The sequence below is a fragment of the Rhipicephalus microplus genome, chromosome 10 (assembly GCF_043290135.1).
Source record: "Rhipicephalus microplus isolate Deutch F79 chromosome 10, USDA_Rmic, whole genome shotgun sequence".
NCBI classification, from domain to species: Eukaryota; Metazoa; Arthropoda; class Arachnida; order Ixodida; family Ixodidae; genus Rhipicephalus; species Rhipicephalus microplus.
In genome coordinates this window covers 69,583,494-69,609,077 of record NC_134709.1, presented here as the reverse complement: position 1 = coordinate 69,609,077, position 25,584 = coordinate 69,583,494, and the positions used below count along the sequence as shown (strand labels likewise).

Sequence of the window (25,584 nt, the reverse complement as noted above, 5' to 3'; positions counted from 1 at the left end):
TGAACGGATAGACCGTTGAGGAGCAACCATAGAGGGAAGCGTGGCGCGTGAAACAAAGGGATGAACCGCCCGGGCAGTGCGGGCAGCGCGAAAAGCGTTGCCAAGGTGACCAGGCCTCCCTCTCCTCCTCTGATGGCTCAGTCTTTCCCCGTATTTTGCCGGCTGCGGTTGTGATGCGGCGCGCTAGGAGTGCTCGACCTTGGCCGCCTAGATTCGGCGATCTAAGAACTACGACGTGGTGCTTGTGTGTACGCCTGGATGAGCGTGGGCTGCTGCTTTAGCGTTTCGCTGCACCCATGAACTCTGGAGCAATACTCGACAGGTCACCACGCTGCACTGTATATCTCTGGCTTCAAGACAGTTGGGGAGGCCAATATAGCGGCCGAGAAGGCAACAGGCCTATCGGTTATATACTTCAGTCCGACTCCTGGCAGAAAACAGTGCTGGATGCTAAGGCAAGTAGGTTATCATTCTTTATTCTACTCTACTTCTCGCATGTGCGATACGGGTCGCACTTGCCGGTAACGGGCTCAATCGTGCTGTATATCGCACGCACGAAATGCATCGCGAAGGTCAGCTTCGGCGTCTTCAGTTCGCCTGTGCTTTGCGACCGCCTGGAAATGTGCCGCCATTGCCGTCGGCCTCCCGTACGCTCGCTCATCGTGTGCTCACCTGTCTTCACCGCCACGATTAGCTCCGTGCTGACGATATTGGGCTGAGATCTCGTCGCTGTGTTGCGCAGTCGTCGAAAACACGTTGCGGGTTCTCGTAAAGAGCTTGGTTGTAGTATGTCGCACGCTGTAAGTGCACCAGTACAAGCTGGCGGGGCTTTCGCTAGCGTCGGAACTCACTGAAAATCGGTCGCCATTATAGTCGGTCGCAAGCAGCTCGGCGCCGTTCGCAGGCCGCGGCGGCGGTCTCGCGTTTGCGCGCTGCACTCGCTCGAGTTTGTGGAAAAGAGCCGCACTACTGTCGATTTATTCGGCGCTAGCTCCAAACCAGCTTGGCACTGTTCGAGGCGGGGGCGAAGCGTACGCTCGCTTTCCTGTTCCAAGTTCGCTGGCGGCAGACACTCCGCGTGCAGCGCCGTGTTTGGTCTTGCGTTTGCTTGCTCGAGCTAAATGACGTCGCTCGCTTCGGATTCGCCCACTTGTTAGCGGCACAGAGGTTCGCGGAGTTGTGGCTGCAGCCGCCGCTCCTAAGCTGTTGCGCTACGGGGATCGAAATGAATCTTTGACGATGTATGATATCATGGTCAAATTATTAGCATGTCATATCTCGCGTAGGTTTTCGTTTTACCTTGCACATATTTCTCATGTGCATTTGTATTTTGTCACGTGTGACTCACTATTTTACATACCTATTGTGCAGCCGTGGGCACACAGCGTGCTGAAGACTGTGTGCGCTGGCGTCTGCGATGCCTGTCATCGATATATTTCGTCAGAACAGCTTCAGAAGGACTGTGCGAGATTTGAAAGTAAAGTTATTTGTGTGTCATGTTTTAACGCTTGTTTCTATATTAACGTGCACGTACTTGTCATATGCGTGCATCTTTATCTTCTGTCACGTGTGTCTAACTACTTTTACTATATTATTGTACGTACAGCCGTGGGAACACAACAGGCTGAAGGCTGTGTGCGCTGGCATCTGCAATGCGTGTCATCTATCGCTTCCGTCGGAGGAGCTCCCCAAGGAGTGAACAAGATTTGACAACGAGACTGGACTTGTACACTTCACCATGAATTCCCTTCAAAGAATGGAGAAATTTCATGTGTATGTAGAAAAATAAAATATTTCGATGTCTCACTTTTGTCATTCGTTTTTGCCATGACTGCGAAAGTAGTTACACATAGGTGGCTAACTACTTTTTTGCATGTTCTTTTCTTCGCAATTTGTTGCTCACTGCGCAGAAAAACAGGCGAAAAAAGTATTAGGCCTGGTGGAAAATAAACAAAAAACAATGTTTGAACTGGGGACAAAAAGTTCATTCGATTGGAGTATTTGAGTAGATCAACCGTTCGTCTGGCAAGGTGCAACTGTGAGGACTAACGGTTGCCCGGTAAAGTGTAAATGTGGAGATTACCAGTTGCTCTATAAGGAACAAACGTGAGGACTAAATGTTAGTCCTTTGAAAAGAATTGCGAGACTAACGGTTACTCACTAAAGTGTAAGTGTGAGGACTAAATGTTAGTTCCTTGAGCTCATCTGTGGGTACTAAGTTAGACCCGGTGCCATTAGTCCTTAAAGGAAAAAATGATTGTGGCAGCCCCATTAGTCACCAAAAAGCCAAACCACACACCCTTTAACACCATTTTGCCTTAGAGTGTACGCAGACAAGATCAGCTCTTCTTTAGCTACTGATGCGCTTCTTAATTTTGTTGAGAAAAACATGGGTGCTAGATACACTGCGTACGTGAGCACATCTGATGGGACACTGAAGACCGTCCTAAGGTCTTTTTTAAGTTCAACTTCATAAAAATTATCCAGCGCTGAGTTTTGCAAGAAACGCACAAAAGGACATCAGAGGACGGGTGCTTTTCTGCGCTTCTGCGTGTTCGTTGCAAAATTTAGAGTTGCGCAACCCTCATGAAGCTGTAATGCCTTAGGAATCAAATAAAGTTTGTTGTGTTGAGTGGCTGGCTGACTGACTATGAGTATACTCCACAACGTGTTTTGTTTAACAGAACCCAACTATTGCGATGAACCACACACATTACACGGAGCTGATAACGGCCTAATCTGGTGTTACGAGAAAAAACAATCGGGGTAAAAATGCGTTTCAACTGGTCTCGCTTGCATCGGTCAAATAAACCTGGGCTGACTATTGAGCATGCGATGGTCAGCGTACTGTTAAGCGCTACCATTCGGCACGAGCATTTTGTATACCGGTAATGTTACGTTCATACCGCCACTGGAAGCGCCGTACTGCTGGGCAGTAAGAAGTATAACGAAAAGCAAAAGAAGCGCGTGTGCTCATTCACTCGGCAAGTCGTCTACCATCGTAATATAAAACCAAAATACATTTATTAGTGGCGTTTTCACGAGTGTTCAAAGCCGGGAGCGCTTACACCAGCGTGCAGTAACTGTTCGTATATATCGTAAGGAAATTCGTTGCCGGGCTCGTTCGTTCTTCATTGCCAACTTCGGCCTGCATGTAACAAACGGGACGAGAAAGAATACACATAGCAAAAAACTATAGCGTTATAGTAGCCGCTCCTCTCAACTGATAGCCCATGAAATCTAGTGGCAAGTTATCCTAGAGCAAAGATAATGAGCGACAGTGTACTAACCTTCATCCCGGCCTTGTGGTCAAATATGTCACCATATTGCTTGACGAAGCAGTTTGCTTTGTTCTTGAATAGTTTTCGCGTCCGTTTGCTCCACCACTGTCGCAATCGTCCATCCCCGTCGTATTGGCTTCCTGGCCAAGCAAAAAAAAAACTTGCACCATTCTAGTACACCATGCGCTGCCTGAAAACTGCTAGCACGGGCGCTCCCGCTTACTTCTACGGCAATAAGCAACTGCCATCTTGAGCCGACATCAAACATATCTAACCACAGCATCAAAATCGACCTACGCGATTCATTCATTCTTCACATTCGTATGACATCGGCATTTCGCCCCTGAAAGCTGTATTTGGTCGATCACTTCCTTGCCGCATTGCTATCCTTACCCTCTTTCATAGGTTCTTTTATTATTTTCTCAGTGAAGTGCCCCCCATCACAGCTCCATCACGCATTTCACAACGCACCAGTAATCCACTTCAAGTTGCCTGCCTGCCATTGCATACCTTAACGTTTTCTGCTTCATTATTCTTCAGAGTCGCTTCAGACTGAAATGGCCCCTATGACAATATCAACATCGCCTCATCATCTACTTTTCAAGAACGCATCACTAATCATCTGCAATGGTAATCGAATCATTGCTGTTCAACTTTTACTTGTAATTCCACCCATTATGTAACACCCCCTAAATGGGGCCCTCTAAGGAAATAAAACTGAGCTGAACTGATTCATAAAGTGATAGCTGCTGACCTCATCTGCCCCTACTCACTTGAAAAAAAAGAGGCTGTAGAAAATTACCGGCAAATTTATGACAGAAACTTCGAGGTATCGCATCCGATGGATGCACTTGGTGGCCATGCGTGCTTTCATACCATGAAAAGCGGGCCATCGAATCTTCCGGCCGCTTTCACAGTGGAAGGATTACGTGACTCAAGCGGGAACGTCGCAGATGACGTCATACCACCATCGAAATTTCAATGAAATGATTAGGATGTTGTATAGGTTGCCTGCCAATCCAACCTTGCCAAATTTGAGGGCGATTGCCCCACCCGGTTTACTCTTTGCTGATTGTACTGAACTAATGTCATTTTTAAAGCGAAGTGCGCGTATGCTCTTCAAAAGTGACGTGCAGGGCTACGTAAGCCTCCATAAGCAGATGGCGTGTGAGCTATACCGCAGACTGTGTTGCACCAAGCCCCCGTAACGCCACACCACTCGCCAACAAGAACGTCACTCATCACCAGTCACATGCGAGGTGGGGGCGCTGTGAGCGCTCAATGGTGATGGACGCACTCCACATCGGCTCCGTGGACTTTCTTCAACTTCTGCAGATTACAACCTCTACACCTTCAATGCTAGGTTTCTCGTCACCACCAAGCCCTACGCTTGACTTAGACACCACTCCTGTCCAGGTGGGCCCAGCTTTGACACTTTGAGACAGTTTTCACTCCGGCGTCTACGCCGCCTCGCTAAGGGAGACCCTTTTGGCGGCTGTCTGCCCAGCGATGGCGGCTGCCAACGTGGTTATGGGCTACGACCCTGTCTCAACGCAAATAGTGTCCATTGACGTTTCTTCCCCTTGACAAGGTATGCCATCAGAAGACGAATATCTTGAAGACGTGCTGCGAATATGGAAACGCAACCAAGCGCAATCCAAGTCTGGGCCCCCAGCAACAGCGAGATGCCGCAGCTGGCCGTCATTCCCCAGCTGTGCAATGAACGCCGGTTCCAAGACCCACCGGTAGTGCGTCTACCTCTGCTCCCTTATCGCTGCCGATGAAGCAATGCAGGTGGCGTCAACGTCAGACGCCTCTTCTCTATCGAGATGACTACATCGTGGTCATAAAACCACGCATTCCCATCGAGCTGCGCACATGTGTCCCGGCTGATTGCGCTGGCGACGCAATTCGGAGCTACCTGGTTGACCGCACCACCACACTAGTTCACGTGTGGCTGATCTGGGAGCAAAACACCTTAATCTGCAGTACTAGCGTGCTGGCTATGGCAGAGAAACTCCTCGGTGACTTGCAGCTGCAAGTGGGGGATCGACATCTGCCTATCCGTGGCCACGCCAAGGCGTCAGGGGATACGTGCACGGGTGTGATCACCATTAACCCTGCTGAAACCACGGAAAAAATAAAATCGGAACTGTATTGGCCTTGGGGAACCATCTTCGCAGTCCGAAAACTTGGAGACTCCACAGCGGCGGTGGTGACTTTTGAGGGTACGAAGTTGCCCCGCTTCCTCTTCTACCACTGCGTGGCTACGTTTATGCCCCTTACAAGAAAACCGTTCCAGCCTGCACTAGGTGCGGCACTATCGGCCATCGGCCACCAGAGTGCCCTCACCCCACTACGACGCGATGTACCTAGGTGGCACCCTTGCCCCCAAAAGCGTCACTGAAGATGATTGCCACCCCAAGTGCCTTCTCTGCCACGGTGCATACGAGACTTGGACTAGTGTCTGTGCTGCAAAATACCGAAAACCCAAGTCGCCCTCAACATCGCAAGGGCCCACCTCATCCTCGTCGCAACAGAACGAAGGCACCCGCCTGAAGCAGACTGCTCCTTCAGAACCGGCCAACACTTAAGCATTCCCACCACTCTTCGAACCGGTGGCGTCACATCAGGTGAGCAGTTGGGCAGGGGTTGCTTCCAAGCCTCTTTGTCCCCCTGCTCTCAATCCTCCTATACCTGAACTTGTGACCCTTCGCCAGCAGGTTGTGCAGCTTCAAAAGCAAAATGAATATCTAACAAAACAGCTCGCACTCTTAACTAAGCAACTTGCTCCCCAACAAAGAGGCTCTGCAAGCCCCTCGGTACTGCCGCCCGTGTTCAGGCGGCTACGCCGGCAACCTCCAAGCCTAGCCCTGACGCTACGCGCACTTCGAATAACCCGCCGGCTCCTGTAGCCGACGCACCTACTCCGGAAGCTCCGGTAGCTACTGCAGCACCTCAGAATCCTTTGCCGACTAACCCAATTCATCCCAGTCTAGAACGCGTTATTCGCATGAAGGATCGCCTTACGTGCGTCGAAGCGTCGATCAGTCACCTCATTGATAACTTCTCTGTCCAACGCGTAGTAGTAGAGGTCATTCAGGCTATTCAAGCCTGGGCAGTCACTTAGTTTCAACCCAAAGAATCGCGTTCGCGCTCCTCTTCGGTTTGCAGTATGGTTTCAGCTCCACGACGTCGTCGTAAGGTACCACCACCTCGTCGTCAGGCAATCCGGCATCCGTACCTCTCCCTGCTTTTTCAGGCTCTGAGCAAGACATGGAGTGTGAAATATGAAACCTAGGATATTCATGATGGCTACCAACCGTACATCTCTTTCAAGTTTGTCATAAAAATTTGAGATTGTTCAGTGGAACTCTAGAGGGGTTGGGAACAGGCGAAAGTGCTCACACCTTTCCTTCTTCCTCCATTCACTTGGCTCTCAGCCGGCCGTGTTGGCACTTCAAGAATCTGGCGCGACCTCTTCCTGGATATTGCTCCTATGTGGGAGGCACCACTGCATGCCTTCTTGTGCATAAGACGTACACTGCAATACATGTCGCCCTCGATCTTGATCTCCTATACGACTATTGTATTATTTAAGTGCTGTCTCAACGGAGAGGCCAACCATTAATTCACATAAACGTGTATTGTCCCCCTCGTCTTGCGAGGACCTCCTTTACGAATCTGTTTCATAGGGCGCTGCGAATAGGAGATCGTCAACCGCTGGTGATTGTCGGGGACTTCGACGCCCTCAGCCCTCACTGGGGTTACCACTGTGAGCAGGCCCGGGGAAGAGAGCTCAAGGAGCTCATCTCCTCGCTTAGCCTCACACTGCTTACCAATCCAGTACAGCCCACGCGTTCCGGCGATTCGGTCACACGCAACACATGCCCCGACCTCTCCCTGACGCGTAATATTCGCTATGCTACATGGGAAAACTTGGGCGAGACTTTGGGAAGTGACCACTTTTTGCTTCGCATTTCCTTCCCTCCGCGTCAGAAAGTGCGCCAATACTGAGGTCTAGCCGGTCTCACAGACTGGACTAAATTTAGAATGCAGTCATTTCCTATGATCCCCAGCTCGAGCGAATACGTGGCGTGGGCACCCTAAGTTCTTCATATGCAGCGGGCAAACATTCGCACCCTCAAAACATCTAATTTGACTCCTGCAATCGACCCACACCTCTTACATCTCTGGAACGTGCGCCGCGGGCTTATAACGCGCTGGAAACGTAACAAACTCTGTCGAAAACTTCGCGCTCGCATTGAGGTGCTCACTGCAGAGGCTGCGGCATACTGTGTGCCGCTTGCCGATTCAACTTCGGCTGACACCTGCACAAAGGTGGCGAACCAGACGAGCTCTAAGGGCACCTGGCGGCTATTTCGTAGCCTTCTGTACCCCTCCAGCACCCCTCCACACAACGCCAGCTCCACCGTAGTCTGCATGCCTATCAGGGCACTGCAGATCAACTCGCACGACAATTGTGCGACCGATACATCTGTCATACAACTGACCCCATAGGCCCAGAATATACGTATTCCGGCACCCGTAACGCCGAGCTCTATGCGCCATACACGCTTTCGGATTAACGGACTGCACTGGCGAAAATGCAACAGGGAATGGCCCCTGGGAGGGATGGCATCACAGTGTCGCTTCTGGCTAACCTTCCCGACGAGGCACACCGCCCACTACACCACCTGACAAACTTGATAAGAGATGGCTCCCCGCTGCCATCGCAATAGACAACATCACTCGTCACATTCATACCCAAATCGGGCAAACCGGTCAGCATCGAGGCACTGAGACCAATCTGACTATCCTCCTGCGCCAGAAAGCTCATGAAAACCATGGTTCGTTAACGAACGCCTTTCTGTCTACCTGGAGGCCAGGGGGACCTTTGCTGACTTGATGTTTAGCTTTCGCCCACATTTGTCGGTGCAGGACATCCTGCACCAGCTTCAACACGGCATAATTGAACCGACCACTATGCGCTGTAACGATAAAGCCGTGCTCGCACTCGATTTTAGAGGAGTGTTTGATAACGTCAAACACAGTAGTATTCTTTCTGGCCTCTTTACCACAAACTGTGGCCAGAAGGCTTTCAATTACATTCGAGCCTTTCTATCTGATCGCGCCGCTTTCATCCACCTCGATTCTATCGAACATGGCCCGTACCTATTAGGCGCACGGGGTACTCCCCAAGGTGCAGTCCTGTCACCCCTACTCTTTAACCTGGCCATGAAGAACCTCCCCTCATTTCTGCGCGAGGTCGAGGGAATACACTACGCACTATACGCAGACGACATTACAATTTGGACCAATACCGGCTCCCTAGCACAAATCGAAAAGCGCCTACGCAAGGATGCCCTTCTGGTGAACGCCTACGCTGCTTCGTGTGGCCTAGAGTGCTCTCCAGCTGAATCGGCTATTCTCTCAGTATCCAACTTACCTCCCTTCTACGTTTTGCTCCCGTCTGGTCCCGTTCCATCAGTCGAGAAAAATCGAGTTCTTGGACACCACATCACTTCATCTTTGGATCCCAAGGACACAATCGCAAGCCTCCGAAAAACCAGCGAACAGGTGAGCCGTATGATAGGGCGGGTATCTACCAAGCGTGGCGGCCTCCGTGGGACCTAGTCCATGCGGTTGGCTCATGCGTTTGTGACCAGTCGCGTCCGTACACCTCACCTTACATTCGCCTGCGTCGTCAGCACGAGCACCAGCTGGACGTCTTCCTTCGTTCAGTATACAAACGTGCACTCGATCTTCCCATTGCCACCTCCCAACAGCTGATTCGCGGCACTGGGGGTACATAATTCTTTTGTAAGGCTGTGGGAAGCTCAATGTGTTAGCCAAGTTAATCGTCTGTCGCAGACGCCCTCAGCTAGGCATCAATGCGATCTCCGATCAAGACACTCCGACGCCCATACCGGAACTCTGGCGACAAAAACTGTGGGTGCAAACACTACCCCGCAACATGAACCCTGAGCTACATCCCAGCCGCAGGCTAGCACGTTACGCGGCACTTCAGACGTGACACTCTGACCACCCTGGCGTTTTCTACGTAGACGTCTCGGGCCCCTCCCCCTCAGGTCACTTCACGGTCACCGTGATCACAGAGGGAAAACACGTTGATCGCCTCACCTTTAGAGCCAACACTGTGACGCAAGCTGAGGGGGTTGCTACTGCTTTGGCCGCCTCGCATCCCACCTCACGCATCATCCTGATGTACTCGCGCTCAGCCTGTTCCTAATACCTTCAGGGTTCCATCGCCCCACTAGCAGCTGACCTACTTCGGGCAGCCTCTTGGTGCTCTAACACTCAGCCCATTCGTATAGTATGGACCTCAGGCCACTCGGGCCTACCCGGAAACAAGGCGGTGAACGCCGCTGCCCATGCTTCTCTCATCCGGGCCGTTGCCCCTCCATGTCCCGAGTCGGAATCAGGCAATACGAATCTGACGCGCTTTCGCGAAATTCTTGCCTATTACCGGGCTTCACGCCACCTGCACCCGGACCCCACAAGTGGTCTGGAGAAAGTGGACGAGCGAACACTACGCCACCTCTAGACGAACACCTATCTCAGTCCGGCGGTCGTGAGACATTTTTTGCCGGAAATCAGTGGCACCTGCTCGACCTTCCAGGTCCTGGATGACACCTACCACGTCGTCGCTTCGTGCCCTACTAACCCCCTTCCTTTTTCACCCTTTTTCCTCATTCCTACTAGAAGGGCTTGAGAGGAGTACCTGCTCCTCTGCTCAGGCTTAGATGCTCAAAGCTCCTTGGTGGGGCGCGCTCGAGCAGCGGCCAACTTCATCGGCATCCCAGAAAAGGGTCTTGACACTTAAACATGAATTATGCCACAACTGTCTGGTACAATTTCTATAATAAAATGTTTCTAACATCATGCGCGTCTCTAACAAGTTTTCCTAGCGTTTCATAAGTATATTTCTTTTGCTGTTGTCAGGTGCTGGTCTAGGTCTTTTGAGAGTCCAACGCCATGTCGTTCGCGGTTATCACTGCGTTCCTATCCTCACATCTTGCCAGCGCCAGAGTTGACCTCAACGTGCCGCTCTACAAATGAGGTCATACATGACGTGTCTGTCAGGATCACGTGAGTCTTCCGCATGTGACAGCAAATGGGAGTCCCGTTACAGCACTCTTCAGAATTAGGAAATACACCATTTTGAAATCTTCTTTTCAGGACCACCGAGTGACATGTGTTTATATTTTCTAGTGCGCACAGACGCCATGCTCACTCATCTGATTAGCATAAAACATTTACTGAAATGAGTAAGATATAACTACGAACCAATTATTGGCTCATAGATGTACTGCTATCGCTAGCAGAGCTTCGGCTTTCGCACTAAACTGTGATGTTCTTGATTGTCGTTCTGTGTTGTTGACACACTGATTTACGTTGCTTTGCTATCCTAGATACATGGCACGTGCCCATTTTGGGTGATTGGCCAAGAATGCAACGTAGAGACTGGTAAGTTCTATTTTAGGTAATCTATGAAATTGAAAACCGAAAATATAAAAATGAAATGCAAATATATGTAAAATATTCAATTTAACTACAAGTAATATGCTTTTAAGCCTGTATTCTAGACCACCGTAATAACCTGACGGGATTAATTTTGAAAACTTAAGTTTTAACCTAATGAAATGACGAAGAATTTCAAATACCATGTTAAAATGACGCTCGTTGAGTATTTATAATGAAATTACACACAGATCTTTTTACACCTTCATCTTCGTCACGTATCTCTCGTTCTCCTCTTTTTATTCCAAACCTAGTGGAAGGGCTCACACCTGATATTGTGATTTTATTCGTGTCTCTTACCTTAACTCATTTTTTTTTCGGTAAAAAAGATATGCAGTTTTTTACAGTGAAAGAGTTCATACACAATCATTGTAAAATGAGCCTGCTTACCACGATCATCGTATCCATGGGTCATTTCGTGACCAATGACCGCGCCGATGCCTCCAAGATTGATTGAGCTGATATTGAAAAAAAAGTAATGTCATTTCTAAAAGGCCGGACATGTTGAAAATTTTGAACACGGGTGTGCTTACGCGTTAGGAATGCTAAAATGCGCAAAATCTATTATGTGCACGCACAAGCTATGAACTCACTCTGGCAAACCATGCTTGTAGAACGCACCTTGTAGTATCGCTGACGGGAAAACTGGAACCACCAGAGAAGATCGCGTTAGTAGGCGAGTTGTTGAATGCTTGGTTCCTAAATACAGTGCACCAACAGTAGGCAAATGACATGCGTCATTTATATATATATACTGAAATAACACGGTTCCGCGGTCGCTTTATTCCAGAACAATACAGCTCCGACGATGAAGACGAACGATGCAAAGAAGGATGACGGTTATCTACAGGTGAAAAAGATGAAGTGCAATAAATGCTTACATTAGTTTAATTATAGTCGACATCGATATCTGTATACGCTAAATGCATGTACGCACATAGCGTACAAGCCGCATGCTCCTCATTTCCATGATTGATTTTGAGCAATGATTACCTATGAGTGTGTGGCATACTCACGCATTTCGTTTCTGTCAGCACTGTAAAAAGCGTTAACGATTGCAGGACCCGAAGCCCACCTGAAATCGAGCAAAAACGCAAGTTTCCAGGCAACGTTGCCTTTTGAAATATAGGCGAGCAGCCGTAAGAACTAAAGCCATGAGTCACTTTTGGCTGGACCGTGATTAGATTGATACTCAGTTAAACGACTCTTTCAAGACACCCCAGTCACGACCGAAAGTAGTTGCAAATAATGAATCACTCAAAATAAGCTATATATCATCATCATTTGTCATAGAACGCAGATATTCGAGTGGAAACGCATACAAGCTAAAAATTTAAATATGACTTGAGTTATCAGCTCATGTGTGCACTACGTCTTCGTTTACTTATTCGTTTAGTGACATATTCAATACTTCATGCTTGAGCGAGCGCATAAAATTAGAGACCTAATCAAGCTATCGATTAGATCATGCATGGCTAAACTAATATATATGTACCGAAACAATGCAGTGAATGCAATAACCTTGGGCATTACCGAGATACGAAGATCTTTTTTATTGCGCTGCGTTGTGAGCTAAGTATATCGAGTTACTTGAAGCGTTGGTCTACCGGTTCCTTAACGAGCATCTCTGTCTGGAAGAGTACGATTGAAGCTATTAAGTAAGAAACTTAAAAGTAGAAAACTGTGTGCGTTGACACTGACCCCTCCCCCCCCCCCCCCCGTCTCCGACGCCCGTTCCGTGTCGCTACACCTCCAACCAAACTGTAGTCAAAAGTAACCTTGCGTCAGCACCGATCAACGGCCCTCACTATGCTTTGTTTTAATTAGACGGCCGGCTTCCTCCGGTGCGTGCCAGTTCTGAGTTGGCTGTTTTCTGCCGGACAAAGCAAGAACCTCAGGCGCGAAGACCATTGAAAATGCACAGCTGTGGCTTTCCACAGGAAGCTCCCGACGCTGTTCCGTGCTCGGCCGCACCGCTTTTTACGGCGGTGAGCCTCGCCCAGTCCTGGTGCAGTGCCGTTCCTCCTTCTGGACTCCAGCCCGACCGGCTCAGTCCTCAAAGCCAATCCTTTTCCCAAAGTTACAGACCCGTTTTGCCGACTTCCCTTGCCTACATTGGTCTATCGACTTGAGGCTGTTCACCTTAAAGACCTGCTGCGGATGCGAGTGCGGTCCGGCACGAAAACCACACTCCCTCACTCAGATTTTCAAGGGCCGACAGGAGCGCACCGGACAGAGCAAGAGGGGCACTGCTTCACGAAGTACAGTAAAAAAAAACTGTGGTCGGGGCTTTTGTTTACAGAAAATGCAGAATGGTTTTGCAAGCCATATTTGGCAACCAGGAATATACAATACGGCCTTGATTACAATAGGCTGTCAACGGCCTTTATTAGACATGGCATTTCAGTAGCGCAGTGCGTAGAGTTTAACAGTTTTCAACACTGCCTCAAGCGTAAAAAACAGCATATCCACGTTGTGAATGAAGATGAGTGCGGCGAAGCGTTCGTCCATCCGTCCGTCCGTCCTTCTGTCTGTCTGTCTGTCTGTCTGTCTGTCTGTCTGTCCGTTCATCAACTATACGAAATCGTCCATCCGTGTATCCATACGTTCGTCAACTATACGAAATCGTCCGTCCATCTATGCGTCTGTCCAACTGTCTGTCTACCTGCTTGTCCATCCCTCAACTATACAAAGTCGCCAACTACATAAAAACCACTAACGCCATCTGGTGATATTATTTCTTAGGTCATATACACACAACGTCATCTATTGAGTAATTAATAAACTACAGGTGGCTGCACACTACTGCTACTACTACAGATGAGGGGACGACCCTCGCCTCAAGGAGCTTCGCCCCTAAAAAACGTGTATTGATTTTTCGCAACCGCGCAATACATGGCTCTAAAAACCACAGCACTTACGTCAACGTCTTGTTGAAAGGCTCCCGTAGCTCGAGAAGTCCGTTCTTGTAGTTGTTGTCAGAGATATCCTCCTGGATTCTCACAAACGGTTCATCATGTCTGAGTTCGTCGAGCTGAAACCAAGGGACGCATATCAAGGTGCAGCCAAAAACAGTTTAAAACGTGTGTTGCTGGCTCACGTGTCTGTACAGGTGTTCCAGAAAGTCAGTCTCCAGCATCCACTCTGGGTAACCGATCTTGGACGTCATATCCTTCAACTAAAAAGAAGACAGGGGAGAATCAGTCTACTTTTATTTTCAGTTACCTCACGACGCATAGTAAGCGGGACTTTGTGGCAAAAATAGCACAAACGTGCACTGTAAACCAGCTTACACCTTTAAGGGTGCTTTCTATGTCTGAAACAACAACCTACAATAGATTTTGCACCTTCAAGGGTGCTTTCGATGTGTAGAACTAAGACCCTACAGTTAGGGTGTTTTGGTTTGTCGAAACACCCATATCGTAGAGTGCTCGTTATAGACGTAAAAAACAAACCCTTAGGAGAGCAAAATGATTAGCAGTGTATATGGACAGATGGATACATACGTGAGTGCGTGCATCTATTACTCCCTTATTGAAATCGAAAACGTAGTGTTCAGCAATGCACGTGTTTTTGCTTCCAGTGTCATATAGTTCGAGTAGTACCGGCGTGGCTTCAACTAGAACAGTTACGTCAGTGCAAACATTACCTCTAGCAGCCCGATTTGCAGTGACATGATGCGGTTACCACGAGCAAGTGCACATAACAATAGTTAAATACAAAGATCAATGTCATGACTCAATGAGTACTGCAGCATGATACATACATACATACATACATACATACATACATACATACATACATACATACATACATACATACATACATACATACATACATACATACATACATACATACATACATACATACATACATACATACATACATACATACATACATACATACATACATACATACATACATACATACATACATACATACATACATACATACATACAACGCCCTTCCCCTGTAGAGAGCAACACGTAGGCACCTTATATACGCCGGCGGAATTATCTCTTTTAGGGGCGAAGCTCCTTATAGCAGCACCTGTTCGTCTCTCGTAGTCGTAGTAGTAGTCGTAGTGTGTAACCAGTCTCACATTTTGACCTCCAAGGCGATGCCGGTGAGAGATTTCGTCTGTGCGTTGTTGCACAATAAAAAATTCGAAGCGAGCGCGTTAACTAAAAGTCAAATTCTCCTGTCTCTCATTCCCCCTTAGCAGCCATTGGCACGTACATTGAGGACTAGCTGACAAAAAACGATTGCTACTTTATACTCGCTGGGCATAACCTCCTTCGTTTTAGAAAGGTTTAGCGAGCGTTGGTCCGCGGTGCCATGAATACAGTGAACTAGTATATACCATGAACTCCAGGTGGTTAAAGGTGGGAAGTAGACACGAAGCGCTAGCCGTAAGAAAGTGTGCGTGTGCCACCTCTCCTTTAGTCCTTGAAATGTCCGCTGGATGGCGGTGCATATGCGGAATATATGATGAAAAGACGCGAGATGGTGGTACTTGGAGTGTTGAATAGATGGACGAACGGACACACAGACACATGCATGGACGGACTCACGGATGGGTGCACCAACGAATGGACGCATGGACGGACGCAGGCGTGGATGCATGGATGAACGCAGGGACGGATGCACAGATGGACGTGCGGACGCACGAACAGAAGCACGCACGGACGGGCGAATGGACGCACGGACGGTCACACAGATGGACGCATGGACGGACGGAACCAAAAACGAATGGATGGATGGATGCTTCGCCCCACTCTCCATCATTCACTCCGTGGATATGCTGCCATTTTTTTCATAGAGTTTTCTTTCTCTCAGCTAAAAGTGAGATTTAATAAGTTTTTACTAGATACGCAGCTTCACAAGAAATTCTTCGGCTTAGGAGTTAATAACCATATTCACAGGTCCATAAGGCCTACTTCGGTATGTCTTGTTCAAATATTTGCCCGTAAGAGACACATAAAAACGAAACTAGTGCTAATAACGGTCTGAATACAATAGCTCCAGCGTTCATAATTCTATTTTTGCAAAAGAATTTTAACATTTCTTTTTTTGTTTCGCCAGATCTCATGACGGAACCTCAGCTGATGTCTCGAAGTTAATTCGGCGCTATGTACTGCATGGTTGCAATTAAATTTTTCAGTGTGGCTATAGCTTGTCTTTTTTTTTTAGTTTTCTTTGATCACTTGTGACTCTTAGGTACAAACTGCGTTTTGTTATATTGTGAAACCTCGAAAAACGCAGATCAAACAGCGTCTTCGGTGTTGTCAAGAAAACCGTAGCTGCGAAACGCGCGGCATGGTGATCACATGACATCAATGTATAATTCAGACAACTATGTCAGCATGATATACCCATTGTCATTGAAATATTTCTATTTACAATGTTGTTATGGAGCGTTGCACCCCCAACCCCCGCGTAAGTAAACTGGTTTTGTTCGTTTCAAAAACATGTTCATAATTCAATAATGAATAAAATATTGGTAGGCTCTTAATATTCACTTGTAGCAGTTGAACGCGATAGCGATACCTTGTCCCTAGTGGTAACTTCAACAACCTAATGCATGCCTTTCATTGTATGATGTTGAAACATTGTATGATGTTGAATGATGTATGATGTTTCATTGTATGATGCTTCATTGTATGATGTTGAACTTAAAATTGTGGATTACTACAATGTAATCGATAAAATTGAAAGTGGCTTGTGCCAGGAAAGCTTTCGCGTATGAGGTCAACCTGTGTAATGGGTTGCGTGCTTTAAAACACGAGCAATTATGGGCATTAAATGTTTTGGAACTTGCTAAGCTCCCTCTAAATGGTTTTAGGAGGATACGTGCAGTAACGTGCGTACCTTTTGTAAAGGGTGGCTAACTTGCAACCAAGTTGTCATTATAATAATCAGATGTTCTAGCACCCAGTAGCAATTTACGCTTATACCACGCAACATTACTGCGATATTAGGTGTTGTATTGTGAAGCCTGTGTATAAGACGTGTGTGTTTGTAAAGCTTGAAAGTTATTATCACTGCATTTTACAGCAGAGGAAGCTATCTTCTCGTTATTTCCAAGCAGATACGTGGCTGTGTGGTAGAAAGCTCACTTGCCCTACAAACGACCTGGGTTACATACTCACTTGGACCTGCATGTTTGTGTTTTATTTGCACCTTTCTCTAGCTTCCGGTGCCGTACAAGGTAATTTTTCGCACACAACTAAGAACGTTCATGCTGACGCCGACAGTAACGCAACGCCGACACTGACGCCGGAGTTCCGGCGAAACGAAATATTTCTGTATTCCGTTATTACAGGAATACCGTCACCATCCTGCAGCTTTTTACGGAATTCCCACATGATCGTGTGCTGATATAAGAATATCCAGTAGTTTTCTAACGAGTCCTTATGTCACCATATATCCCCATACTAGACGAACCAATATCTTTTCCTGTCCTTCCCTGCAGATCCCCAATATTCCACATATTTCTCTCAATTTTCTATATAGTCTATATGAGATCATATCTGATATCCCAATGCCCATGACGCTGACATCCGCTTCTAGGCTCGACTTGCCCTGCTTTGTCACGAGGAGCAAAAATGCACTCTTAGTTTATATTAGAAATACGTGCCATACCTTTTGTTGTGCTCTTTGTTTGGTTACTGCATCCATCCACTTTACTTTTCGTAATCTTTCTTGAAACCTGCGTTTCATACTCTCCACAAGTTTTTCCACCTTGAAGAAAGACACGGGAAGCAACGCTAAGTGCAATTTTTCGAAGAAAACTTTTTCTGGAGGCAATCGGAATCATACCATTTGACGCGCCGACGCACAAAAGAAAGCCCACATTCAACACCATGACATATAGTAAGTGACATGGTGGGTCCTGGCGTACAAAGAATCGTAAGCTGCCAGTCGCATGTCAGAACGCTAAAACGATGTAGGTTAGAGGAGCTCCAATCTCAGTGACTGACTCACTCTACTTCTTTGTGCGTACACTGATCTCTCTTACTTTTTCTTTCTGTTTATTCTCTATTAGGTTATCCTGCTGACTAGCAAGCGCTCGTCTTGTTAACGTCTCGGCATTTCCTTTTCCCTTTTTTTCTCCCTAAGCAACCGTTCGTGCAACATTTTACGCCGACGTTTTCACGTAAAATGCCAAGTCCCTAAATTGAAATAAATTGTTCGAACTTTATGCTACCATTCAATACTGCATACTGAATTCACGCACATCACAAAATGGCAATGAAAGCTTCGTGTGTCATATCCTTTGCGTTAATCGCGTGTTGTCTCACACGTCACGAGAGACGTGTGAGATGGTTGTCAAGAGTAGGTGAATAACCGATGACGTCAATTATGTAACACAAACGGATCAACCATTTAATTATCGAAGCAGGGAGTTCATCATGCGTTGGAAAGTTTCCTAGTATAGTACGCACAATCGGTCCACTACTTCATTATGGTTTCTGCTGCCAATATTCAGTTGACTTCCGGCTACAGCCAACCTGAGCATACGTTTTTAGGGCCCATTCACTACAATCCATAAAGTGGAGGGTTCTAGAAAGTTTCAAATGCGAGCACAAGAACCAGGTAACGCACAGGGCAAGTTGAGCAGTGTGGTTTTCTGGCCCAGCTGGTGCACGATGAGTAATGCAGGGTTTAAGCAAGTTATACGCACGAGCACTACAATCTACTCAGAAAAGAAAAAAAAAGAACATTCATGGCTTTCATTTCTGACACATCATAGGCGAATGCGAGAGGGATTATGTCAATTTTTTGCAACAAATTGATCAGGCTTACGTCTTCTTTGGCACGTGCGCTGAACTTCTTCATGACGTAGAGACGACCGACGACTTCCTTCATGGCGGATGCAACCAGCCTAACGCATGTCTTCCAGAGCGGAGGCTCCTTCATCAGTCCCTTGGAGACCTTGTTGAAGTTAAGCTTGGCTTCGCGGAAGCGTTTGGAAGCGTAGCTCGCTCGCGTCAGCACCGCTCGCCAACCCATGTAGTTGTACAAAACCCGCCTGCACGAAACGTAGAGAATTACGCCGATTACATTTCTAGCGAAACCACGAATTGTTGGTATCCGAGTTCTCACTGGGTGGCTCCGTTTACAGGAGGTCTTAGATGAGATTCCTTCTTCACAAAATTTTCGCAGAGTGTTCATGTGGTGGAACTTGCGTGTGCGTGTAGGCCTACATTTCATAATATTCTGACGTTACGCCAACATGGCACCGATATATTGAAGACAAAAGTATTGACTGAAACTCTCCGCTGAGTGAGGTATTTCCAAATTGTGCGCCAGCATATCACGGTATGCTGACGCACAATGTAGTATTATATATGCGTTATTTATGAGACCTAGAAGGCTGTAGTGGCCTTCGGTCTTTCGCTGCCCACTGCATGACGGGATTACTTCGGAGGGCAGGACTGTAAAACCCTACTCTTTTGCTGCGTCCATTCTACGGTACAGTCGCTTCTTGAGGGAACCACCAAGTTCTTTTTTTTTGCACAAACTTTGTGATTTGCCTAACAACTTTATGTTCACCGTCATGGCTACAGGCGCACTGACTAACGCTCGCAGGTTCAAGTGTAAAAGTATATCCCATAAAGTGAACGAAGTTTGCAGGACTGGTCACTGCTACTGGCAAGTTGTATTTTCGTTGTCTATTTTTGTTACATCTGCAATGTAACTAATGCAAATAATGTCCACTGTTGTTTCCCTGGCTCTATTATCGCTTGCTTATTAATCAGGTTAACACCGCAATACAGTAACGCGAAAACGTAGTGGCCTAAATTGTTTCTGCGCCAGATAGTTACTCGTTGAGGAAACTGCGCTGCCCTTCTTCTATCTTATTTTATGGTTCCGTTGTCACGTCTTTAGGCGCGCACAATGAAGTGCGCTGTTTTTTTTTCTGCACGCCAAAGTGAAGAACGCTAACGTATCGATCATGTAATATAGCGTGATAAAAGAGTAACATAATGTCCAACATCGAAGGTCGCAGGTTTAGTCTTGGTCTGTGGCAAGTCATCTTTTCATCTACTTTTCTTTCTTTATATTTACATTAGGTATAAATATAATAGCATCCTTTATATTTTCCTTGAAATGATTGTCTGTTATATATCATTATTATTCTGTCTAACAAATAAATCAAGCTCTTCATTGTAAAGTTCTTTTCAGCAGTATTCAGGCATCACACAATGCGAACTGCGTAACAAGTTGGCCATTTAAATCTTCACCATTTCGATGGGCCCAGCTAAAATTCTTTTTTGGTGGCTAACTCGCTTCTCGTTGGACTTATGAATATCGTCAATGTGGGCATGTTTCCTACATTGAGTTGTGTTGATCGATAGTGTAGTGAGTACCTTGTAACTGTGCCTATAGTAGCGGTTTACCTCAATAGATTACATCATGGGTTCTAAAAAGCGTAGAGTTTACTAATAATCACTAGAGGCAACTCTGGCGCTAGTGTCTATGGGAACTGCAACGCACGGCGCTTCAGCGAGCATGGGAATGATAGGTAGTACACAGATTTGTATAAAATTCGTACTTCTGCCCTGCTTCTGGCTGCGTGTGTATTCGTGTGGCTTGGAGCTGTATTCTCACGAAACAAAAACCAACAAATGTACAGCAGTTGCGCTTCACTACCTTATTTCTTTAGGCTTATCATTTGTAATCGGGTCACAAAACTGAAAAGATTTTGTTCTTTTTTTTCAAAACTAAACCAAAACTAGCAATAAAGGAGGCCGCAAGTGCGATTCTGCACCCGCAAGTACGAAGACTAGCAAATTAGTGTACTACTCATCATTCCCATGGTGGCTGAACGAACGCAGCGCCAGAGTCCCTTCTAGTTAATTTTAGGAGACTATGCTAGAAAAGCCACTCCTGCAGCTTTCAGTGTGGCTGTGCTGCCCGTGCCACGCGGGCTTGGCGGTTTTTTTTTTTTTTCAGATACGTCAAGTTCCTTCAACTAGTTATCAACTACCAAACTGAAAATATTTGCGGCTAGACTTACGGGCTTACTCTCTTCAAAAACTTTGTTGCGGAGGCAAAGTAGCGCTCGGCCATAATGGCTACTGGTTCGTCCTCAGTCAGCGTAATGTTCACCAACGAGAACTCCTTGTTCAGGGCGTCAAGAAGTGGCAGCTGAAAACCGAAACGCAACAGTTCACTTGATTGTTACCACGACACAACTTTGTTGTATATATGTTGCCTCCAAGACGGCGACCGCCAGTCACCATGGTGAGGCCCCATTGCTATAGTCATCGAACCAGCCGGACATTCTGCTGTGTTGTCAGTTACGAGTTTCTGTTACGGTATAACGTGACAATGTATTGTCGCAGCGGTCTCTGAAACACACAGCGGATGCGCGCGTGCGCCTGCTGATAAACGTTTCTCCTTCCTTATTAAGAAAAAAGAAAGACCATGAGGTTGTATTGCTAGTGATCGCACAAGCCTGACGTCCTGTTTTACTGTAAGTCATAAGTTTATGTTGTGGTATAACGTGGTAATGTATAAAGTGAATTTGAGCTAATTAACATTTCGCGGGACTGTAAAAAAATGCGTGCAGTAACCAATTCAGAATCATTAAAGTAATACGAAGACAATAACTAAATGCCTCTTACGTCAACAGGCTTTCTTTCGTTTTCTTATTGATACGTAAATTCTCCACACAGTTCAAAAGGAGTACAAGAGCCGCAATTTTCGTCGTCCGGGACATTCTACCAATGTAATTACGCCTTAAGATCCTCTGCCTTCACTAACTCGCAACATGCTAACCCGATATCAAGGCAGGGCAGTATTGTTATACAATGTTATCGCGATAGTATCTCAGAGAGACCTTTGAGCGTTTGCATTTCTGTGTTAGGATATATTTCAAAGACTTACTCACATCTCATTGAAACACTTTCACGGTGTATGAAAGACATTGCGATTATGGGCAGGACATGGGTGTCGGGCTACTTTTTTTGTTGCCGTTGAGCTGATGTGTTTTGAAAGGGGAGAGGAGGGTTTTGTGGGCTACGCCAATCAAAGGCGTGCCGCTGGTCTGTGGCAGAGGATGACAGGTGAACGATTCCGTACACGCACACAATTTCCCATGTAGTAAAGCGTGTACTACACCGCTGACGGCCGAATTGATAGGACGCAGTATGATTGAAGTAGATTACTCTCAAGTCTGGTGGTGACCACTCTGTTTGCTTCAGATGGTATTTTGATAATTATAACAAGAACGTGGACTCGACTACAGTGGTAGAGAGACCTATCTATTTCGCGAGTATTGTATTGAAGCCCCACCGACGCTATGCAGCACAATGATTGTCTAGTGTGTCTGTGTCTGTGTCTGTCTGTCTGTCTGTGTGTGTGTGTGTGTGCGTGTGCGTGAGCGTGAGCGTGTGCGTGTGCGTGTGCGCGTGCGCGTGTGCGTGTGTGTGTGTGTGTGTGTGTGTGTGTGTGTGTGTGTGTGTGTGTGTGTGTGTGTATGTGTGTGTGTAATAATCCTTTATCTGAAAACTACTACACAACGTGTGTTCAAAACCACCAACCCGCCTCGAAATAATGTTCACATATCTGATTCGCATGTTCGCTCTTTCCCTGCCATTTCTTTTTCTTTGGTTATGTGTTCTCTTTGCCATCTTGCTTTTCCTTGAGAATTTTGATTGTGAACTTGAAGCACTTCGTTGCCAAGGCTTGCAACAGTTAATAGTTAACTTGAAGCTCAATCACCTTATCTCGTGGCGCAGGTGCACCCGGAAGGTCTGATACAATGAAGCAGACATATCTTATCAAGGTTATAATTAATTCGCATGAATATTAGAAAAAGAAACTAGACACGTTTCATCAAAATACACAATGCGCGTTATTCAAAGTTTCTAATGCTTGCCAACTTTCCTTTGAGTGAAGTAATTATAAACTTTCCGACTGGAATATTCCAATCATGGATAACGCATTTGGTCAAACAGTCGTATCAAATAGGCAGAGCTTTGCCAGGTGGCGTTTACTTCAATGATATTATTTTCTACAGAACAAAATAGTGTGTTTAGTTTAAGATCTGCCGACTCTGATAGCTTGTCATTCCTTGGAGTACGGATGCGTTTTAATGTGGCTGCTATGTGTCGTTTATTTTTCCATGCACACGACCAAATAAAGGATTGGATCAATTTCAATATGTGAACTTTAACGTACTAAAACCAAGATATGACTAAGAGGGACGCCCCGGTGGAGTGCTTTGACAATTTCGGCAATGTTGAGTTGTCAACGTGCACTGATATTGCAGTACACGGGCTTCTACCACATCGTCTCCTTCGAAATGCAACCGCCGTGGCCGGGATCAAACACCTGACTTTCCGGGCAACTGCCGAGCCCATAACCGCTACACCACAGAGACAGAGAGGGAGAATCACTTCAATAGAGAGCCGGAGATGTTTGTCTGGCTTTTCACCTGGCATGCTACCCCAGGCACCGGGTGATAACTATGATATATGCTGTGATGAACACATAACACTTACTGTCACACACACAGACTGTGCTATTCGCAGAGTTTCATTGATTCTTGTGGCCCGCAAGAATTTCAGCAGCGCTTTTGTGGCGTGTAACGAACTGGAGTTGCTTTGCCACGGGCCTATCTTATGTGTCAACGCAAAGTTTGAGTCCCGTTGTAGTTTTAACACTGTCTTCAGGGACTGCCTTCAGCTTTCTCGGGACATTTTGAATAACGTAAATCTCACTCTCACTCAGAGACTGCCTCTCTTGTGCGTATGTTCCGCACACACAGAGGACGTCACAGAGGACGTGATTAATGTTTATTAGGACGTTACATTGGATAATCAATGTTGACTCTGACAGTAAGATTTCGTTTCTGAAGTAATTGGTTTATGCAATGTTTAATCGGATGCGGTGTAAGCATAATTCGTCCTGCCTGTTGAGGTCTCGCGACATACTGAAGTGACACGACGGATAGATCTTGTGTGGAGGTCCGTACCGGTGACTAATGTCTCTCCAGGGGAATCGCTGGAGGCACCAACAGTGTGTAGATATTAGTGTCGCAGTGTCTTGCCTCGAGAAATGTACCATGAGAAGCGTCGAAGCATCATGTACAGCTTTGGCAGAGCCATCAGCTCGAACGTTACCTTGTATTTCGCAGTGGGAATGAAGCCACTGCAGAACAAAGCAGTCACGGATGTCGGATGCTTTGTTACGTAGGCTTTTGACGTACATGACATGTTGGGCCTGCGTTATTTGAGGCTTCAGCGACTGCAGCACTGCTCTGCAGTGGGTAAACACCCACGACTCAGCTGTCTGGTACACACTGTAGTTAATGGCAAGCCCGTAAGTGCAGCCACTTCAGTGGCTGTAGATGAAGTGCAGTAACTGAAATGCTGACAGAGATGGCAGAGATGGTGGCATTGGCAGAAATGACGAGATGGAAGAGGCAGAGATGGTGACAAGGTCGCATGTAATCCACACACCAAAGACGTATGATGTACTCATAACAGAGCCGTCATTGTAAATGTGATGGTGAGCTCTGTAGTTGTGTACACAACAGAGGCAGACTATGAGGGTGGCGATTTGGGCTTGTTGGTATGGTTGCATGATGATGGATGGTAGCGCAGACAACGAACACGGACAAGAGAAGGCACATAGACACAACACAGCGCTAACTTTCAACAACAGTTTATTACACGCAGATCTCCGTGGTGTATGCGATCCACCACGCCAACGTCGCACGTGCGTAGCTCTAAACACCATCAAATATAACCAACGCGCGTGTTCCAATACTTTACAATTTTATATTTTTCAATCTTTTTTTACTTTTTCTTTCTTCCTTTTATCCCATGTTACCACAAACCCTATCGCGAATACATGTAATCAAGTTCCTTATCTGTCAACACCACTGATGGGCTGCTCACACACGTGTCACCTAGCTCTGCAATTCTGCCGGCCTCCAATACCAACCGCGTCATCTCGTGCCTACTTCTATTGATTATAACCGTTTCCTTGAATTTCGGTGTGCACTTACATCTCTGGCAATGAAGGGAAAGAAAACCATCAGGAACAACACTATTTACTTTGTTATTGTGCTCGCGCAAGCGATCGTTTATGCATCTACCGGTCTGACCGATATAACACTTTCCACAAGTAAGTGGAATGAGGTATACAACACACATGATGCACTCCACAAATAGGTTTCTATGTTTCTTTTGGCATACATTTGATTTTCCCTTGTCTGGTCTTGTGCTTCTGCACAGACTCACCAACTTATTGGGTGCCGAGAAAACTACGTTAGTGCCACATTTTTCCGCAATCTTTTTTATCCTGTGAGAAACCTTATGCATGTATGGAATCACGCCAAAACTTTCCTTTCTTGAGCTCACCCTATCCATCCCTTCACATCTTTTCTCCAGCACTTTTCTGTGCAATCCTTCAGCAACGGACACGACGAGGCTCTTGGGGTACCCGGCATTGCTTAGCCTCGAGACCTGTTGTCTGAAGCTTTCATTCATGAGGCACCGGCAGGACTTCTTTAGTGCCTCACTCAAGCACATCTTCGCAATGCCTCGTTTTACCAGTTTAGTATGCGCTGAGTGAAACTGTAGTAAAGGCTTACTTGCTCTGGGCTCGTAACACCAGCATGTTTTTTCATCTGAGAATTGAAAGTTAATGTCAAGAAATCTGAGCCTTCCGTCACATGGCATTTCAAAAGTCACTTCAAGTGGGTTAAGCCCCTCACGAAAAACGCTACACACGC

At 46.6% G+C, this 25,584-nt stretch overlaps 1 protein-coding gene across 1 annotated transcript in view; it reads right to left on the bottom strand.

Moving 5' to 3' along the window:
- LOC119181618 (neprilysin-1) overlaps positions 1-25,584 on the bottom strand; it is a 98,581-nt gene that overhangs the window by 12,165 nt on the left and 60,832 nt on the right. Inside the window, exons 9-17 of the mRNA XM_075875794.1 lie at positions 20,854-20,984; positions 18,636-18,861; positions 17,472-17,570; positions 13,927-14,004; positions 13,748-13,860; positions 11,843-11,901; positions 11,420-11,471; positions 11,217-11,284; positions 3,291-3,421 (exon numbers count right to left, since the gene is read on the bottom strand). Of these exons, the coding sequence (XP_075731909.1) occupies positions 3,291-3,421; positions 11,217-11,284; positions 11,420-11,471; positions 11,843-11,901; positions 13,748-13,860; positions 13,927-14,004; positions 17,472-17,570; positions 18,636-18,861; positions 20,854-20,984 (957 nt within the window). The remainder of the gene's footprint in view (positions 1-3,290; positions 3,422-11,216; positions 11,285-11,419; positions 11,472-11,842; positions 11,902-13,747; positions 13,861-13,926; positions 14,005-17,471; positions 17,571-18,635; positions 18,862-20,853; positions 20,985-25,584) is intronic.